The sequence below is a fragment of the Rhinolophus sinicus genome, chromosome 9, assembly GCF_057876585.1.
Source record: "Rhinolophus sinicus isolate RSI-liver-muscle chromosome 9, RSI-T2T, whole genome shotgun sequence".
In the NCBI taxonomy this organism is placed as follows: domain Eukaryota; kingdom Metazoa; phylum Chordata; class Mammalia; order Chiroptera; family Rhinolophidae; genus Rhinolophus; species Rhinolophus sinicus.
Window position 1 is genome coordinate 6010219 of NC_142509.1, and position 18924 is coordinate 6029142.

At 43.4% G+C, this 18924-nt stretch overlaps 1 protein-coding gene across 2 annotated transcripts in view; it reads right to left on the reverse strand.

Annotated features, from left to right (window-relative positions):
* GLB1L2 (galactosidase beta 1 like 2) overlaps nucleotides 1-18924 on the reverse strand; it is a 49596-nt gene that overhangs the window by 27952 nt on the left and 2720 nt on the right. For both annotated transcript variants that reach the window (XR_012492776.2, XM_074321845.2), the window contains exons 2-5: nucleotides 8298-8495; nucleotides 6616-6684; nucleotides 5847-5942; nucleotides 3779-3887 (exon numbers count right to left, since the gene is read on the reverse strand). Coding sequence is in view for 1 of the 2 variants with exons in the window: in XM_074321845.2 (XP_074177946.1) it covers nucleotides 3779-3887; nucleotides 5847-5942; nucleotides 6616-6684; nucleotides 8298-8495 (472 nt within the window). In the remaining variant the exon portion in view is untranslated. The remainder of the gene's footprint in view (nucleotides 1-3778; nucleotides 3888-5846; nucleotides 5943-6615; nucleotides 6685-8297; nucleotides 8496-18924) is intronic.

The window sequence follows — 18924 nt, forward strand, 5'->3', positions numbered from 1 at the left end:
AATTAACAATCAGACATTGCTACCAATTTTACAGGAATAAAAAGGATTACAGGAGAGGAATACGAACTATACACCAACATATTGGATAACTTAGATGAAACAGACAAATTCTAGAAACACACAATATGCCAAGACTGAATCATGAAGAAATAAAAAATCTGAATAGAGCTATATCTAGTAAAGAGATTTACACCAATCTTTCTCAAACTCTTCCAGAAACAACTGAAAAATAGGTAACACTTACAAACTCATTCTATGAAGGCAGTATTACCATAGCCAGAAAAAGACTCTATAAGAAAACTACAGGTCAATATACTTGATGAATACTGATGTAAAAATCTTCAAGAAAATACTAGCAAAACAAATTCAATAGCATATTAAAAAGATTATACACGAAGAACAAGTGGGATTTATTCCTGAATGCAAGGATGATTCAACAAAAATCTACATTAACAAAATGAAGGGGGGAAAAAAAACACATGATCATCTCAATTGTGCAGAAAAAGCATTTGACAAAATTCAAGACGCTTTCATAATAAAAACACTGAACAAATTAGGAATACAGGAAAACTATCTCAATATAAAATAGGCTATATCTGAAAAGCCCACAGACAATCTCATGCTCAATGGTGAAAGATTGTAAGCTTTTTCTCTGTGGTTAAGATTGAGGCAAGGATTCCTGCTTTCACCACTTCTATTCAACATAGTATTGAAAGTTTTATCCAGAGCTATTAGGCAATAAATAAATAAATAGAATCCAAATTGGAAAGGAAAAAGTAAAATTATCTCTGTTTGAAGACAGTATGATAATATATATAGAAAACTATAGATTCCACACACGCACACAAAAAAAACTATTAGCACTAATAAACAAATTCAGCAACCTTGCAGGATGAAAAATCAACACACACAAAAATAAATTCTGTTTCTATACACTACCAATGAACAATTCTATTTACAATAGCATCAAAAAGATTAAAACACTTAGGAATAAATTTAATCAAGGAGGTAAAATACTTGTACACTGAAAACAACAAAACATTGCTGAAAGAAATTAAAGAAGATACCAATAAATGAAAAGACATCCTGTATCCTGTGTTCATAGATTGAAAGACTTAATATTGTTAAGATGTCAGTATAACCCAGAGTAATCTACACATTCAGTGCAATCCTTATCAAAATCCCAATGACGTTTTGCTGAAATAGAAAAATCCATATGAAATCTCAAGGGACTCTAAATAGCCAAAACCATGTTGAAGAAAAAAAAAAAAAACAGAGTTAGAGGTCTCATACTTTCTGATTTCAAAACTTACTAAACGTACAAAAGCCATGGTAATCAAAAGTCTGGTACTGGCATAAAGACAGATATATAGACCAATGGAAAGAATAGAGGCCAAAAATAAACTCTCACATGTATAGTCAAATGATTTTCAACAAGGGTGCCAGCATTAGTCATCTTTTCAATAAATAGTTATTTATGGGGAAAATTATATAGCCGTATGCAAAAAAGTGAAGTTGGACCCTTATCTTGTACCATATACAAAAATTAACTCAAAATAGATCATAAACCTAAACATAAAAGCTAACACTATAAAACTCTTAGAAAAAAACAGGGGAGGAGCTTCGGGACATTGGATTTAGCAATGATTTCTTGGGCATAGAACCAAAAGCACAGGCAACAAAAGTAAAACTAGATTATGTTAGACTTAATCAAAATTTAAAACTTTTATGCATTAAAGGACACAATCAACAAGAGTATAAAAAGCAACCCTCAGAATGGGAGAAAATATTTGCAAATCATCTGATAAAAGATTGATATCCAGATATATAAAGAACTCCTGTAACTCAACAACAACAAAAATCTCAATTTAAACAATGGGCAAAGAATTTGGATATTTCTCTAAAGAAGATATATAAATGGTCAGTAAGCACATGAAAAAATATTCCATATCACTAATAATTTGGGAATTCAAATCAAAACCACAATGAGATACCACCTTATAACCATTAGGACAGTTTTTATTAAATAAACAAGAAACAACAAGAGTGGGTCAGGATTTCAAGAAATTGGAACTTTGTGCATTGCCCATGAGAATGTAAAATGGTGCAGCTGTGGAAAATGTATGGTCGTTCTTCAAAAAATTAAACAAAGCTAACCATATAATCCAGGAATATCACTTCTGAGTATATATCCAAAAGAAGTGAAAACAGGGACTCAAACAAATATTTGTACACCAATGTTCATAGCAGCATTATTCATAATAGGCAAAAGCAACTGAAATCTCCATTGATAAATGACTGGATAAACAAAATGTGGTATGTACATACAATGGAAAATTATTCAGCCTTTAAAAAAAAGAAATTTTGACATATGCTACAAATAGATAAACGTCGAAGACATTATGCTATGTAAAAGAAGCCAGGCATAAAAGGACAAACATTGTATGACTCTACTAGTATGCGGTCCAATTCATAGAGACAGAAAGTAGAATGGTGGTTGCCAGTGGCTACAGAGAGGGGACATAGGGAGTTAGTGTTTAATGGGGACAGTTTCAGTTTGGGAAGATGAGAAAGTTCTAAAGACGGATGGTGGTGATGTTTGCACAATGATGTAAATGTACTTAATGCCACTAAACTTTACACTTAAAAATGGTTTGAATGGCAAATTTTATATTATGTATATTTTACCACAATAAAAACGTAAAATAATTGTTATACCCAGAAAAAAAATTTTTAATAGGTTTGAAATGTCATTTCCATGTTTAATGGTGCTTCTGAACCATATTCCTGGCATAACCTTCCCAATAGCCCCCTACCCACCTGCACCACCCAACACGCTCAATCATCTCGGTGATCCTATCTTCCTTGCAAAAATCTAGACAAGTAATTTCCTACATTTTTTTATGATTGGACTACCAGATTTAGTAAATAAAAATATAAGGCACCCAGTTGTACTTGAATTTACAATTAATAATTTTTTTAATGAATAATGAACGTTTTTTAATGTAAGTATGTCCCATGCAATATTGGGGATATATTCATACTAACAAAATTTATTTCTTGTTTATCTAAAATTCAAATTTAATGGGGTTCCTGACTTTTATTTGCCTACTCTACAAATGATCAAACAGTTCCTTTGATCTATAGATGCTGTTTATTCAACACTATTGATTCAATAACAATTTTTTTGATGTACTAATTTTTTATTGACATACTAATTTGTTGATATACTAATCAGTGTCATTCTTCTTGTTTTTACATAAGCAATTGGGTTAATTATTCCCATTCCTGCTTTTTTATTGCTTCTAATTATTACATGTAACGTTAAGATACTTTGACCCCCAAAATCATTTTAATACGTTTTGAATAATAAATGTGGACCATGCAGCACCTTTTGGGAAGCAGAAGGATGTACCTTGAAAAGTCATCAACTATAACTTTATAATTACAAAAAGTCCTGCTATCTTACAGGCAAGGGCCTCTCCATGTATGCTCCTCTCTATGTAATCGCTGTGCTTTGGGGACCCTAATAGGTTTTTTCAGTTATCATGTCTATCCTTTCAGCACTGTGCCACCAAAGACAACACTCAAACAGGCAGATCTTTAAAAGGACAACCACTGCCAGCCCCTCCAGTTACAGGTCTCAGGCAGTGGCAAAGAATATGCTTCTGTGTTGAAAGGAACTGTGAGCCCCTTGGTCTGAGAACTGACCTAGGACTATTTACTACTCCCTGTAGGAAGATAGGTGAAGATCAAAGCAGAGTCTGCTTGCTTTTACCTGGAGGGGCACCACCCTGGACATCAGGTGATCAAAATAAAGGTCCACTGCTTCGGTGAAGCCCTTGTAAGTTGTTCTCAGCCTCATGTTAGAGTCTTGGAGTAACCAGCTTAAATAAAAGAAAAAGGCGGGGGATGCGGGGTTAGTTCCACTGTTGTGGGTTTGCTCTCGCCAGGGTGATGTTAGTGTGAAAAGGAAGCAGCTTCAGAGTGCTCAGGTATGAGTCTGGAGACCATTCCCACCCCACTCCCTCTACTCAGCCAGGTAAGTAGGAGATGATTCCAACTGATCAGGCACCACATGACCCAGCCTCAGCCCTGCACTCCTCACTGCTTCCCTGCGTGAGCACACCAGCCCTGGTGGGAATTTACGTCCAGCTTCGCAGCTATAGATCTGGCTGCCAAAGTAAGAAAAGCTCTTCATTGGATGCAAGGCCCAGTTTTCAAGCATTTATTCCACAATCTCATTACAAAGGGTGAAGCCAAAGGCGTTAGGCTTTGCTAGGACTGGAGAAGGACACAGAGGCAACCTTCCAGTGTCACACAGAAAAGCAAGCCTTAAAGGGAGGCTGTGAGAGGCTAATCCCACTTCCTGCTGTGCCCAGCTGCTCTCCGTGCTGACCTGGCCAACTCATTTGCATCAGCTCTTCAGAGCTCAGCTCCGATGGGGAGCAGGTGAACAAAAAGATTAATTCTTCCTACAACCTGTCTGCTGTGATCACATTCCCCAGATGAACGCAGAGCATTAGTTCCAGGGCTGGAGTCAAGGTATTTTTCCATCTCACTTGAAATTCTGAGGAAACACTTATATTTTCTTACAAAAGGCTCTGAAGCTCTCTCGTCCTGACATAGAAGCCTTAAACAGGGTCAGAAATTATCAATTTATGTTAGGTAAAAATGGATGCCGCGAGACACGTCTCCTCCATACTGACACCCCCTCATTCCATCTTACATAGAACAAGTCTAGTTTCTCATCCCCAGTGGGGTTCTGCCTGTTTTGCAGCAGTCCCTGCTTGGTGTCCCCAGGGTGTGCCCATCCTGGATGCGACCAGAGCCTGAGTGGACAGGAGCTGCATGGGGAGGTCAGAGTACTGGAGCTCCGCGCTTCTGAGCTAACACTTAAATCCGGTGCCTGCTCTGGCTGAGTCTGAGGACATTGCTAACACACAGATTCCTAATCCCCAGGTGTGGGGAGAGGCCACTCTGGCTGTGTTCACAGCCTTGTTGAATGGCACAGCGACAGAGAAGTCATCCTAGATAGCGGAGGAGATGAAGACCGAGTCTGCCTGTGCCCCATGGGGAAAGGCCGGGTTGCGTGGAAGCAAGAAAGAAAACAAGACCGAAGAGGGAGGTTGTACTGCAGAAAGAAGCCGTTCCCACGGGAGACAGCATGGCAAACAGGCCCAGCTTTCCTCCCGCTTGGGGCGGCACAGGGTGTGGGGAGAGTGGATCTAACCACCTGGAACGCAGTGAGGATGGGAGAGATTATGCTTATTAACAAGAAAATCATTTTTGTTTAATTAATGGCAAGAATGGTGAGGATGAGGAATGAATGTGGAACCAGGTGATTCTTCTCTGGATTTCTACGCCCACCACACAGTAGTCCCTGGACCTTGCGGAGACCACACATTCTAAGATAATTCATTAGGGCCTGAGATTTGAAGATTAAAAAAAATAAAACAAAAACAGTAATTTGTTTCTCTTAATACTTTATCAAAATACTTAGACTTGAAAAAAAAATGGTGGTACCATCCTTAAGAAACAGATACGCAGGTTTGATTTTTCCCATTTTGTAGACAGGAAAGTGAGGTCTAGAGCAGAGAAATGACCGGCCAGCCCTCCTGTTGCAGCTCGCCACATAAAAACCACATGGAATTTGACAAGGGCAATGACTGTGGCATCATTTAAAATGACCCCATTTTAATGCTACTTATTCTGAAAAGGAACTTCAGTACAGAATGGAGGAACATACTTTCAAAGCAAAATTAACCCTACATTTGTGATTCGCATTTTGCGTAAGCACACAGGAAAACTCAAGCTGTGGCTGGAGTCCCCACAGCCCCGCTCACCTGGGCAAGCCCCCAAGGTCGATCTCACCGCAGATGTAGGGGCCTGGACGCAGAATCACCCACAGCCCGATCTCCGCAGCCATCAGGACAAAGGCCCTAGAAAGGTCAATGTCAGCAACTCTCAGGACACCTGAGCGGAAGGTGGGGATGAGCCCAGCACGCATCGCAGGGTGGCAGAGCTCCCCGGCTCCTCTCCTCGCCTGCCTTCCTCTCTCAACCAGAGACTGGGGTGAGTGAAGGGAAGGCCGGGCCCTTACCCCCAGCAGAGCAGGGAATCCTACCCCAGGTCATAGGCCAGAGGCCCTGGGAACTGGGTTATCACTGGTTCCCAGACTAGGACTGTCAGCACAGCTCCACTGGGTCACGAGGAAGAAGGGCATCAGACAGGGGACAGGGTCCCTAACAGTAAACCTGACTCCCATGACCTCGTTACCCTCGAGGGGTAACCCCTGTCCCAGCCGGGATGGCTGGACCCCACTGCAGAGCAGGGCCAACACTGGGGATGAGGCATCTCTGGGCTGCAGTGAGGAAGGTTGGGCGCAGAGGAGGCAGGCCCTGATGCCTAGGAGTAACGGGTTTACTGCTGGAGAGCATCTGGGTCCTGAGTGCAGAGACTGTCAGTGTGCTGAGAACAAGGCGCTGGACCCCAGTCTGCCTCTGGTTCTCCAAGCAGAGCCAAGATGCCACTATGGTCCCCAATCAACCCCAGCCAGCCCCCTTCCTCCTTCCCTGGCCTGGGCCACGTCACAGAAGCAGCAACAGCACCCACTCCAGATCCAGGTTCCCAGAGAAGTCAAATTTGCCTCTTTGTGGCTCATGGAGGTTCCACGGAACATAGCTGTAATACAAAAGATAATTATAGGTCTGACCTTGTCATTTATTCTACTTCATCTCCCATATTACCTTCTTTATCCCTAAAACCCCTTATGTTGGTTGAAGATGTATTTCCTAGGTACATTGTCCTGGTAACATCAGGACTGGACCCAAGAACTAAGTGAAGAGATGTAGAAGAGAACCTGGGCCATTCCGAGGGGACTAAGCTCACATCCTTGGGAGAAGGGAGAGAAAGCCAACAAGATATGGGTGAAGCATAAGACATGAGCACAGCGCAGCTTGGGCTGTGCTCCCCCTCCTCCTGCTGTCCCTCTCTCTCTCTTCATCAGAGAAAAAGAAGTAACTTCATAGAAAAAAACAGTTATAAGTAGAGTAAAAGAAAACCTTAATTATCAGTCCTGTTTTTTAACTGAAGCATCGAATTCCAAACTTTGTAACAGAAGGGAGGTCCTAACGCTAAAGAGAAGATGAGGAAATGAAGTAAGTTCTCTAAGGGGCCCGACTCAAGAGGCGGAGGTATGGAGAGACATGTGACAATAGTAATGACAGCTGCTCCTGTCCTGGACTCCCACCACCCCTGGCTTCTAGTGAGGCCTCTCCAGCTGCCAAGAAAGTGCATGGCGTGAAGTGAGAGGCGAGGCTTGTTTCCAGCTCAGGCTCAAGAGTTCCATGTTTCAGCAAATACACATTATCCTGCTTTAATAAGACAAAAACTATTGTAGGTTGTCCTGCAATGTTCCTACAAACTTCAGGAGTCCTAGAACAGGTGAATATACCCTCAGGGTCAGAACTTTCATGGGCAAATAAATGGAACCTTTAATGAATCTTTCTGAAAAATTGCACCCATTTGTTTCAACTATGCTATCATAGCTCAGAATATTCCTATAACTCTTTTTTAGAAATTATCTTCAAAGCCAGTTCATAAACCACCTGAGAAAATGCATGTCCTTGATTTGCAACCCCATTTTCCCCTACAAATAGAATAATATAGCCTGATAACCCACTTTCTTTCCTAGACTTGGATTCAAGTATCTGTGGGCAATTTTGAAAACTAAATCCATGTAAAGGTCAAGACTTTTCCACCACTGAGCCTATTTTTTAACTGACTCGCACATTCAACATTTTATTGAGTGCTTACCACGTGCCATCACTGTGCAAGGTGTAGAATGAAAGCATTCTGAAGAAAATTCTAAAAAGGAATTCTGAAAACTGCTCACAGACAGCTTCCCAAAATAGCTACTCTGAAGACTACATTCATTTGCTGTATAAATTGGGGGTAGAGCGCTTGCTAAAAAAATTACTTAATGATAATTCGATCATCTCCTATATCTATACTCCCCTCCTTCACTCTTTTCCTTTGTACACTGTTGCTCTTTCTGGTGCCCAGACTTATATCCATTGCCCATCTGTCATCCCACTAATGGAGAGCGCTGCGGGGATTATGAAGAAGAGAGACTGTCTTCCCATCAAAGGCTGCTCAGATTTAGGATCTGCCAGGCCTCACCCATCTGGCATGCCGGAGACCCCCAAGCTGGGCTCCCACACAGAAGCCTAGAGGCGAAACTCGAAAAGCCCCCGGGGAATAAGGCTTAGTGGCAAGTGTAGGGCAACACTCACGTGGTGAGGGTGTTCAAGCCACAGGCTTTCATCTTCAGCAAGCGGTCCCTCCAGTATGCCTGGGGCACACGGAAATAGTGCACGGAGCCACCGAAGACCCAGAAGGTGGAGTCCTCTAGCATAAAGTTCTGGCCATTGGTGTGCAGCCCGGCCCGCCGGTGTCTGAGCCAGGGAGAGATCAGACTGCGCCAGTCCAACCTACAAAAAGGAAAGGCAGTGGGAAGCCTCGAAGGTCACCTTCAGCAGTGAGCAGGGGAACTGGAAGGGACAGGTTTCCTCTTCTCCTTCACAGGCCCTCAGCCTTTCTAAGGAGGGCCTGCTTCCAGGGTGTTCAGAAGAGGCTCCCACCCTCCGACGTAGCCACACCTTGGAAGCAGCCTTTCTTTGGCACCACGGACTCATCTGGCCCAGCTGCAAGGGAAGCGCAAGCTGAGTGAGGCTGCAGTCAGGAACGAGACAAACAAAACATTAAACATGGAGACTGTGCTAAGAAGAGAGAGGACGAGGTGGGCGCATACTGCACGGGAAGGATGGGCTCAGCAGGCCGGAAAGCTGCCTTCTGGTGCGGCACACAGCTTCCTACAACGGCCAGCCTCCTAGGCTGTGTGACCAAATTTCAAAGTATCAACTACTTCAAACAGTACCTCTGAGCCACCTCACAGTCACAGCTGCCCGGCTCGAGGTGTAAATACCTGCAAAGAGGTATCTGGGTTAGAAAAAGCATCTGTTCAGTTCTCAAATTTTCAGGTCTTAATTATTATAAATATCTAAAGATCAAGTGTCATGCTGGCCAAGAGATCACCTTGCCTGGCAGAGAGCCCCACCTGGGGAGGCTTTGGGAAAGTTTTAGTCCCTGAAAAAACACCACTTGACATCTCTTGGATTGGCCAAGGGTAGCCCACTCAAACTGATCCCCGTAATTCAGTGTTCCCGTCTCCTGAAGGTTGTGAGAAAAAGCAGACAAGAGAAGCTGGAAGACCCAGAGTTTCCAGCCAGGAAACTTAGGAAACTTGAAGACAGAAAACAACAGTGGTTGTCAGTCTGGTGCAAAAGCAAATTTTAGTTGGTGCATTTTCTGCACCCACTTCTCATTACAGTTCTTGACACTAGAGGGCATTTTGCCCAGCAGGGCTCCTCTGCATAAAAAAGCTCCCTAAACTGCTTCTGGTCTTTCCACTCATTTTGTAACACTGGCTAAAATGGTACTACTGGGACATGTGTCCTGGTTAAGGCCCAGCTTGATCCGTTCAATCAGTGTTGATACACACTGATTGGGGATTGTTGTCTCTTAGAAGACATGTGTGAACCAAAAGTGGGCTGACAGCAGCAGTCTTGATTCTAGACTCAACAATTTTCTGTGCCTTTAAAAGGGGCAGCTCCTTCACAAAGCATCGCCAGCCATGTGAACCAGTGGCAGATGTCACGTGGGCACAAGGCACATGCACCCCACACACCCCATAGCTGACTCTCCCAGTGTGCTCACGGGTGTCCCATCCCTCCTGCTCCCTCTCCATCTCTGCCACCAGCACTGTCCCCCTTCTGGGTCCTTTTCCTACATACCAGCCAGCTTCACATCTACCTACAATGCCAAGTGCTTCAGTGCAGAACATGACTTTGCACACCCTACACTGTAAAGCAGCAAGAGCCCTGCTATTAATGGGACCATTTTTAATGGCATTTAGGGAAAGTCTGTGGTAGCTCTTGCTCCTCAGGAAGCTCACTTTCATCCTACCTGAATTCCTCCAAACCACAGTTATGGCCCCTATGAGGATTCCGACACAGAGTCTTCTCCACCTCCCTGCACACTCAAATAATTACAATCCAGTGTCATGAGTGCTGCTGTAAGGCCTGCACAGAGATATGGCCAGGGCTGGCTTCATGGGCGAGTGACCCATGCAGTCAGTTACACAGGGCCCACACCCAGAAGGCCCCCTTGCAACGAGCAGTAAATAAGCCAACCAGATCTAATGCACAATATAAGGAATACAGGCAGCAACGTTGTGCTACAATTATGTAATGTAATAAAAATCACTACAATGGCAATCATATTACAATACACAATATACAAAGTAACACATTCTAAAATTAATTGTTTAAAAAGGCCCTACACATGATTCCAGACACCTCCTGTCTCCATTCTAAAATTCTTCATAATTTTTTCAACAAGGGCCCCACATTCTCATTGTGCACCGGGCCCCACAGATTAGGCAGCCAGGCCAACAACGGCAGAGCACAGTGGCCGAAGTGTATAGGTAACTGTTGAATGAAGAAATTACCTAAATCACCCAGGTGCCGTCAGAGAAGACATCATACTGAAGATGACATTCTCACTGGGTCTTGAAGGTAGGGAATATAAGAAAGCCGAGGAAATGTGTGGCAAAACCATAAAAAGTGAAAGACGTGTATTCATGGAATAGCAAGCCAATGGTCTCCTGCAGCCCCCACCCCCACCCGCCCCAGTGGCCTGGGCCTGGTCTCCCTCACACCACTGCCTGCTGTTAGTCCGCACTGGGAACGATACAGAAATTGAGATACTTTCATAGCAATGACAGCAATTTTATGTCTGTTGAAGGTACTCATAAAACGCTGGGGCACGTATTTTGTATATCTTTTCATTTCCTTTTTTTCTAGTAATTTGTTTTTATTGTATTTTATCGAATAACAGATTGGAATTTTTTTTTAGAAAAGAAGAAAAGTGATTCTTCACCACAGACAGAGTAAGAAGTCCTTCTCTGGACCAGATAGAATGGTCCGGCATTGGGCAGTTGTGATCATAGAGATGGAAAGACAAACATATTGACCAGTTCAATTCATCAGGCTTAGAAATCGAATGGAGGCAGATGTGGGAGAGACCAGAACCACGTGAAAAGCACTTCATCAACAGCCTTCCTAACACTTACCTGAAGTCAGCGATACTAGAGGTTTGGGTTTAGCCACAATCATTCTCAAAGGTGGCAGCATATTTGAATCACCTGGGAAACTTAAAACTAACCAATGCCCAGACTCCGCCCCCTGACGAATCTCTGCAGGTGGGGCAGACGTATTGTTGCTTTTTAAAGGTTCCTCCAAAGATCCTAACAGGCAAGGATGAGAGCCACTGGCCTAGGAAGAGCATTACAGGAGGGACTGGGGCAAATTTGGGGGCTCTGGATTCCAGAAACAGGACAGGAGGATGCCGACAGGGGAGAAGGTGCCACAGACATCACTGACCCCTTGGGAGTCTTATCTACGGCCACTCATGGGCAAAGAGAATTATTTGTCTTACTCATTCTTACTCCTCGCCGCACCCAGGACCCAAAACTCATGCTGCAGCTGCAGGACTACAGTTCAGCTATGTTGTACCTAAAATAGTCATTTGTGGATAACCTGGGAACATTATCACTTTTTTCTTTCTGTAAAAAGAAAAGTTCCATGTTCCAAGTGACTTATAAATAGTATGTCAGAACACAATTCTTCTAAAGGACCGCCTTTAGAAGAAGGACCACCTTCGGGGAATTGAAAACAAAAAACAGTATGTTTTTGGAGGATGGAAGAAGAAGGTTTTATGATTCAGGAGGAAGATCTGGACAAGAATCCTGGCCCTACCTCTAGGAGCACTGTAACCTTGGGTGAGTGGTACCAGCTTTGTGGGCGTGAGTCTCCTTCCTCTGTAAAACAGGACTAATACCTGCCCTGCCTGCTCACAAGGGCTGTTGTGAGGGCCTGGTATAAATGAAATAGTCTGTAATGTGCTGCAAAGAGTCTTGTCACTATTGGAAATAAATTTATTTTAGCTTAGCATGCTTTGCGTATCAGAGGGAATAGCCTCGGGGTGCAGGGGTTTATGTCCCCAATATGGAATAATCCCAATCTTTCCATTCTTTCTCATTTAATTTAGCATCTAATTATATTTTCTGAGCTAGACTTTGTGCCAAGCCATCTTATTACAACTTCTAAAATTTTACAATAAAAGGTCTGCTCACTGGGATTCTGTGAGACCAACCCAGCCCCTTAGCCAGAGGTCTGCAAATTCCCGCTGTGGACTAAATCAACCCTTCCTCCTGTCTTTTTGCCACATGCAAGCTAATGGTTTCTCACATTTTTAAGTGGTTGGAAAAAAATCAAAAGAAATTTGATTTGTTTTGTATCCAAAAGAAATTACATAAACTTCACATTTTAATATCCACAAATAGTTTTACTGGCACCCCACCACACCCATTCATTTATGTATTGTCTGTGGCTGCTTTGGGCACAGTGCAGCTGCTGTGATAGAGACTACAATCATATGGTCTGCAAAGCTGCAAACACTACCGTGTTTCCCCAAAAATAAGCCCCAGTTAAGATCATCAGCCAGACAGACGCATTTAGTACATTATGACGATGTTCCAGAAGAAGATGACATGTCTATTGTGGGGACAGAGTCCCAGAAAGCAGTTTCCAGGCTCTCGACCTCACGTGGAAAGTGCTGGCTCAGTTATTAGATGGCCGTCTGCTGTGGCTGGGTGGCCATCAGCTGTTACTGGTTAGCCATTAGCCACAGATATAACTGCCGTGACTACGCTAGGGGGTTGGTTGGTTGGCAGAGAAGCAGAGGGCAAATTGCGGATCGTGTGGCTCCTGCTTCCTGTGTCTCCAACCCAGCCGCCAGCGAGAATACAGTGGTATGAACCCCCTATCTACGGCTCCATTGGTGTTCCTTTTTCGCCTCACCATGTCCTGCGATCTTGTGCGGGGAGCGAGAGCTGAGACCCTGCATTACAACTATATTTGAATAAATATAAATTGTTGTACATGAAAAAATAAGGCATCCTCTGAAAATACGCCCTAATGCATCTTTTGGAGCAATAATTAATATAAGACCCGGTCTTATTTTCGGGGAAACACGGGTTATCTGGCCCTGTACAGGAAGCCCTGCCGCAGAGGAGGAGGCCCTGGATACCAAAAGGAGGCCTCACCTCTCCTGCCTGAGCCACTACCTGGGCCTGCTTCTAGCCACCCCTTTGTTCCGGCTCTTCCCACCTGACTCTCCTTTGACTACAGTCTCCTGACTATTCTGGCTGTTGCATACCTCACACACAGGAGCGTTTGTCTCCCTTGGTTCTGGACATGTCTGCTCCAGAGAATGCACTCCGCCTTCATGCTTCATGTGCTCACAGGCTTCACATGCTCTCCAGACTCACCTGACCACCCACCTCCCCCTGCCAGGCTCTCCCCTCAGGCAGCCTACTCTCCTGGCTCACCCCAGGCTAGAATGAGGAACAACTGGATGGCAGATTCTTTTCTTAAAAACAAGGACATCCTGACAGTCTGGTGGTGAAAATACACACTTACATGTTCTCTCTCTCTCCTCATCCCCCACTCCCACCCCATTGTTTTCAAAGACAGTGAGAAGACAGTTGAGCAATCACTCCACCAGGTAGCAATCCTTATTTGTCTGGCCAGAACTTCAAAAAACAATCTGCAATTCTTCACCAAGCTCACATCACTGATCCTAACTTTTGTTTACAAATGCTAGGAGTGCTTCCCCCTCTCCACCCGCTAAGTGTAAAGTGTCAGCAGGGTTGAAGAGGACTCTCTCTGGCTCCCTCATTCAAACACAATCCTGGCTAGTAACACAGTCCTTAATCTGTCCCCTAGTGAACAACTAATCCTCAGGAAAGTTCCATCCAGGTTTCCACCTCCAGATGTGGTCTGCACCTGCAGAGTGTCTTCATCTGGAGCTTGTTAGAAACTCAGGCCTCCCCAAGACCTACTGAGTGAGAATCTGCATTTTTAACCAGACCCCAAGGTTCAAGTCTGAGAAGCACCAGTCTGTATCTCCTCCTTTGATACATATAGTCTCTTTTGGGAAAGAGCTTCTCTTTGCAGTGTCTTTATATCCTATCATTTTCTAGATTTTTAAAAAATGATTTCCTTGCAGTGCTTATAAGCAGCTTGGAATTAACGCTGCAAACAAAAGCTAGCTGTTATCAATGTCCAAGTTCTGGAGAATTCAACTGTTTCCTTTCTGGAAATATTCTGATAGGTTCCTAGATGAGTTTTTAATACATTAATAAAAGGGATGAATTCACTGAGAAAATGAGGATGATAATGCTGGATTGCTCCAAGGAATTGACTGTGAGAAAATGAGATGATACATGTCAGAGCTTCATAAACAATAAAGTACCACTCAAAGGGGTAGTAATACTGAGAACGACCATTGGTACTAGTGATCATAATGCTAATAATAACTTCCACAGTTTCCTGAGTAATTAACTCAGTAATAATAAACTAAAGGAAATATAAAGTGTGTGGTTAAATCAGGTCAGGGAGACCTTCCTCGCCAATTAGTTTGTTACCAAGGAGCTAACCAGATCCAGAGGAAGCTCTTGTTACTGTTGATTTTCTAGTGAGCAGTTCGTTCATGATGCAAATTTTCTTGATGAGACCAGAGGTATCTGCCTTCTTTCTAGTTGGAGCTTATTATTAGCACTTTCTTCTAGAATTTCTGTTGCCTTTGTATCTTTAATTCATAGTAGGATAAGTAACTGTCCAGCCCTAAAATACACGGCACAGCAGGACCTGGTCACTGATGGGAACTGTCCTCAGGATTGCTCTGCAGAACCATACTCTGCTCAGTCTACAGTGAGGCTCCTGGAAGAAGGCACACATGTCAGGATTTCTAAAGGGGCCTCACAAAATAGAGCAAGACCTCAACATTCCTGTTGCTACCATCCCTTTGGGCAAGTGTTAGAGGCTGTGCAAGTTAGAGACACAATAGGTTGTAAAGAAAACATTAAGCAGAGGACTTGGGTCCTGAGTTCCCTACAGGGAGGAATTGTCATCTGGTGGTGACTGGTGAGGGAGGAAGGGTAGAGGGATGAAGTCGTCTTACACTTTATATCCATCATTGTACTGGATGACGAGGACAAAGTGTGCAGGGCAGGCTGCAGACTACCAGACATAGTCGAAAGCACTGGATGGACGTGTTTGAGTGCAAAAGGGCAGAGAAGCAGGTAACAAGCTTACAACCTCTATCATGTGGAAGGGGCCCATGAATTGATTCTCAGCTTTCAGAGAGGCTCTTCCAGGATAGCTGGGGTTGGAGAAGAGCCATGTCCAGTCACCTATTTAAATGATCTCCTTGAATGAGGTGTGCTAACCAGGACAGGTCTGAGGGCATGCCAGAGGGCATCCCTATGTCACCTGTAAATCCTGCAAATATTGATCGGTGACTGGAGTAGTGAGGGGCCTGGGAAGCCGTACATGGGAGTCATAGCCGTCTCCTTCAGTTTCCTGCCCTACCACACACAGTCTGACCAGATTCAGACAGGCCAGTAGCCACACAACCTAACATGGCAGAGACAGCATCATCAACTGCTGGAATATGTTGGCTTCCAGCAGCGACCAGACAATGCTCACATAGAAGACAGGTCCTTGCTGGTCCTGAGGGTTGGTTATTTTGGCATTATACATAATGTGTACGTACTTGTTAATCTGCAATGAGAATTTACAAACACAATTTCCAGGCACACTGTGACCGTACTAGGGCCACCCTAAACAAACGTTCAACCAAAGCTAGGCCCAGAACATCACATTAAAGATGCTGATCAAGAAAACACTCATTTATCCAAGTGGTTATGCCAGAGACCATGAGATAGCAGATATGTTAAACTGCCTAAAAGACATGATTACACATAAAAATTTCCTCACTTGGGTCTGAAATACAAATTGCTATTCATCAGTCTCAGGACTCTGATGGGACTATAGGCTCCCATGAGGCGCCGTTTCCTTGGCCATCCATTCCCCTGAAGTGTCCATTTGGGGATATTTCAGTCTTACCAGTCTACAGCCCTGTACACTCCTCCCTTAGCAGGGGAGTTTGAGGGCCTAACGCCCCAGGCAGGTACCCTCAATGCCTCTACTCCAGAATAGTGCCTCTTGGATCAATCCTTGAACCCAAGAATTTCAGCCCCAGGAAAATAAAACTCCGTCCCTGTGTCTGGCCCAGCTTCCTGGATGTGCTCCTTGGCCTGGGCCCAATGCTTTGGGCTCCTGCTTTGCTGGGAGAGGCATTAAATATTTCCAAAGGGCTTGGGCCTTCTATTTTAAAACCAAGTATAATACCTTCATTTTGTAGAGATGCAAGGTCATTGTGCAGGTCACTCTGCAATCTTAACAGCTCCATCCTTCCCTCTGAAAAGATTTCTAGGTAAGCCAGGAGCTGACCTAGCACTCAGGCTCTAGCAAGTCAGGCCAAGTGGCTGCCTACATGACCCAGGGACATGCTGGTAGATCAGAGGGCAAAATTTTCTAAATATTGTAGGAAGTTTGTATGTGAATAAGCATTTACTAGACCAAAATCTTGAGACCCAATCGTAAAAAAATACAAACTCCTCATTAAAATTGACCACATAACAACAATGAAACGTGTCCTGATGTTCTGTGACACTGTATTTTCAGTTTGGGAAAAATTTTCCATTAAGAGCATCATAAATGGAAAAGATGTTGTATCTCAACCTAAAGAGAAGTGAAAGTCTGTCAGATAACCCAAAGGGCTGTACTGATAAAAGACTGATCTTAGAGAAGTGTGTAGAATCGGAATGAAATGATTTCATGAGAGCGGGGACAATATAAATATGTTTTTAAAAATTTAAATCTACAACATGGGACTTATCCACATAGATATATGAGAAAGAGGCTAGTGCTTATGAGACACAAAGAATCTATACACACACAAATTAGGCAGAATTTTCCCCTCAGACTCAGGGAGCTCAGAACCTCCTTCATACTGATCCAACAGAAATAGAATGTGCTATTTTACTTACTTTTTTAAAATGTCTATTGAGATTTAAAATGAGTATCTCATATGGTCAGCAATTCTACATATAGAAATATATCCAACAGATATTCATTGCAACTTTGCAGCAATAAAAGGTGGCCAACAATTGATGCTTATCAGTAAGGGAATATTTAAATAAATTATGTACCAAATGGACCAATGGGGTCACATATATAGCTGTCTTCTTGTATATGCACAGAATTCCCCTGAGAGAAACCATTATCAGTAATAACATCAGGTGAGGGGAGAGAGTGCCTAGGGGCCAGGAGTAGGGGCGTTATTTTCCCGTGTATTATTTAAATACTTCATTTTTTTTTCATATATTAGCTACTCATAAAATCAACTTTGTAGGAAAAACACATGTGTTCTTGAAAGAAACCTCACTGTCTTGCTGAGTACAGAGGATACAGAGGCAGTGAGTATCAACTAAGATTAAAAATATCCCTGCACTTCTATCCTAGAATAAGTCCCACACAATGGAAACTTTTTCAATATGGCCTTTAACATCCAGAGCCATAGATTTAAGCAGAAGATAAAACTGAGTGGAGAGGAAGCAGCAAATATCCCCCCACCAAAAGAACTCTGCTGGGTGAGGGGGGTGAAGGGGGGAGAAGGCCTGGACTCGAGTCCTTTTCAGGTACTAAATGTTCTAAAAAGATCTCGCTAAGCTCCAGCATCTCCTGAATCCTCATCAGAAGACCATTCAAAGCAATATAACGGAATTCTGAGTCATTTCATCAAAGGTTCAGTGTTTATTTCACTTGCTACTTCCTTGACCTCAGGTGGAGAGTACTCTTTGGCCAACTTTCTGATACTTCTTCTGTCAAGGCAATGTAGCTCTTTGCCCCCAATCTCCTGGGTATCCCAGTCCCTTAATCACAAATACACCGATAATATCTATGCCCTTGCTTCAAGACACCCTGGTCCCCTTCAGTTGCTGGCTAGCTTAGCAATGTAAGACTCCCAGAGCCAACTCTTTGTTCCCAGCACCTTTCCCTGACTGAGCCACTGCCTAGCTAGGCATGTTTCCCCATTTATATCAGAGAGGTGACTACCTGCTGAAAGAGACACTTCCCAGATGATGAAAACTTCACTGCTGGAAGATGAAAGGGACACTGTTCAAAGAGTTTAAACATTCCAGGGAATATGACTCAGGCCTCAAGCCTAGTACAGTCCTAGAACAGGCAAAGCTCATAAAATCAATGACCTCACAGAAGCCCAGGAAGCGAGGCACAATTTGTCCACACAGCCTCGGAAAACAGGACTGGCCATGATCTTGATCAAAGAAAGTGACCTGGTCACGTTGCTAAGGTATCCCCCTTCACTAAGGAGAAGTGCAACAGGTTCTCCTCCTGGAATCCAGGTAATGCTAGCAAGAAGCCAGTGAACAGACAGCTGAGTGAAGAGAGGACCTTACTTTTTAGAAGGTATGATGCAGGCTGCCTATGTGGCAGCTTTCCTCTCTCCTAACTTTTGCCAGTTAAAATGTCAAGTATGAGATATGCAGAGTTAATGGATTTTGTTCAGTGATGCATTTATATTAAGGAAAAACATCATGAGTGGGAACCGTGCCTTGATACTATCAAGCAGGCATTCTTATGCTGGAGTGGGAGGAGGAAAAAGAATGAGAGGTAACTGGCTCAAACACACGGTTCACTTTTATACACACATCACAGACCACCAAGTAACATGCTAAGTGAAAAAAGCTTACCCAAAACAGAGCAAATACTTTAGGATTGCCTTTCTATAAAACACTAGAAAATACAAACTAATATATGGTGGCAGAAAGCAAGAGATCAGTGTGCTTGGAGATGGGGGAGCAGAGAG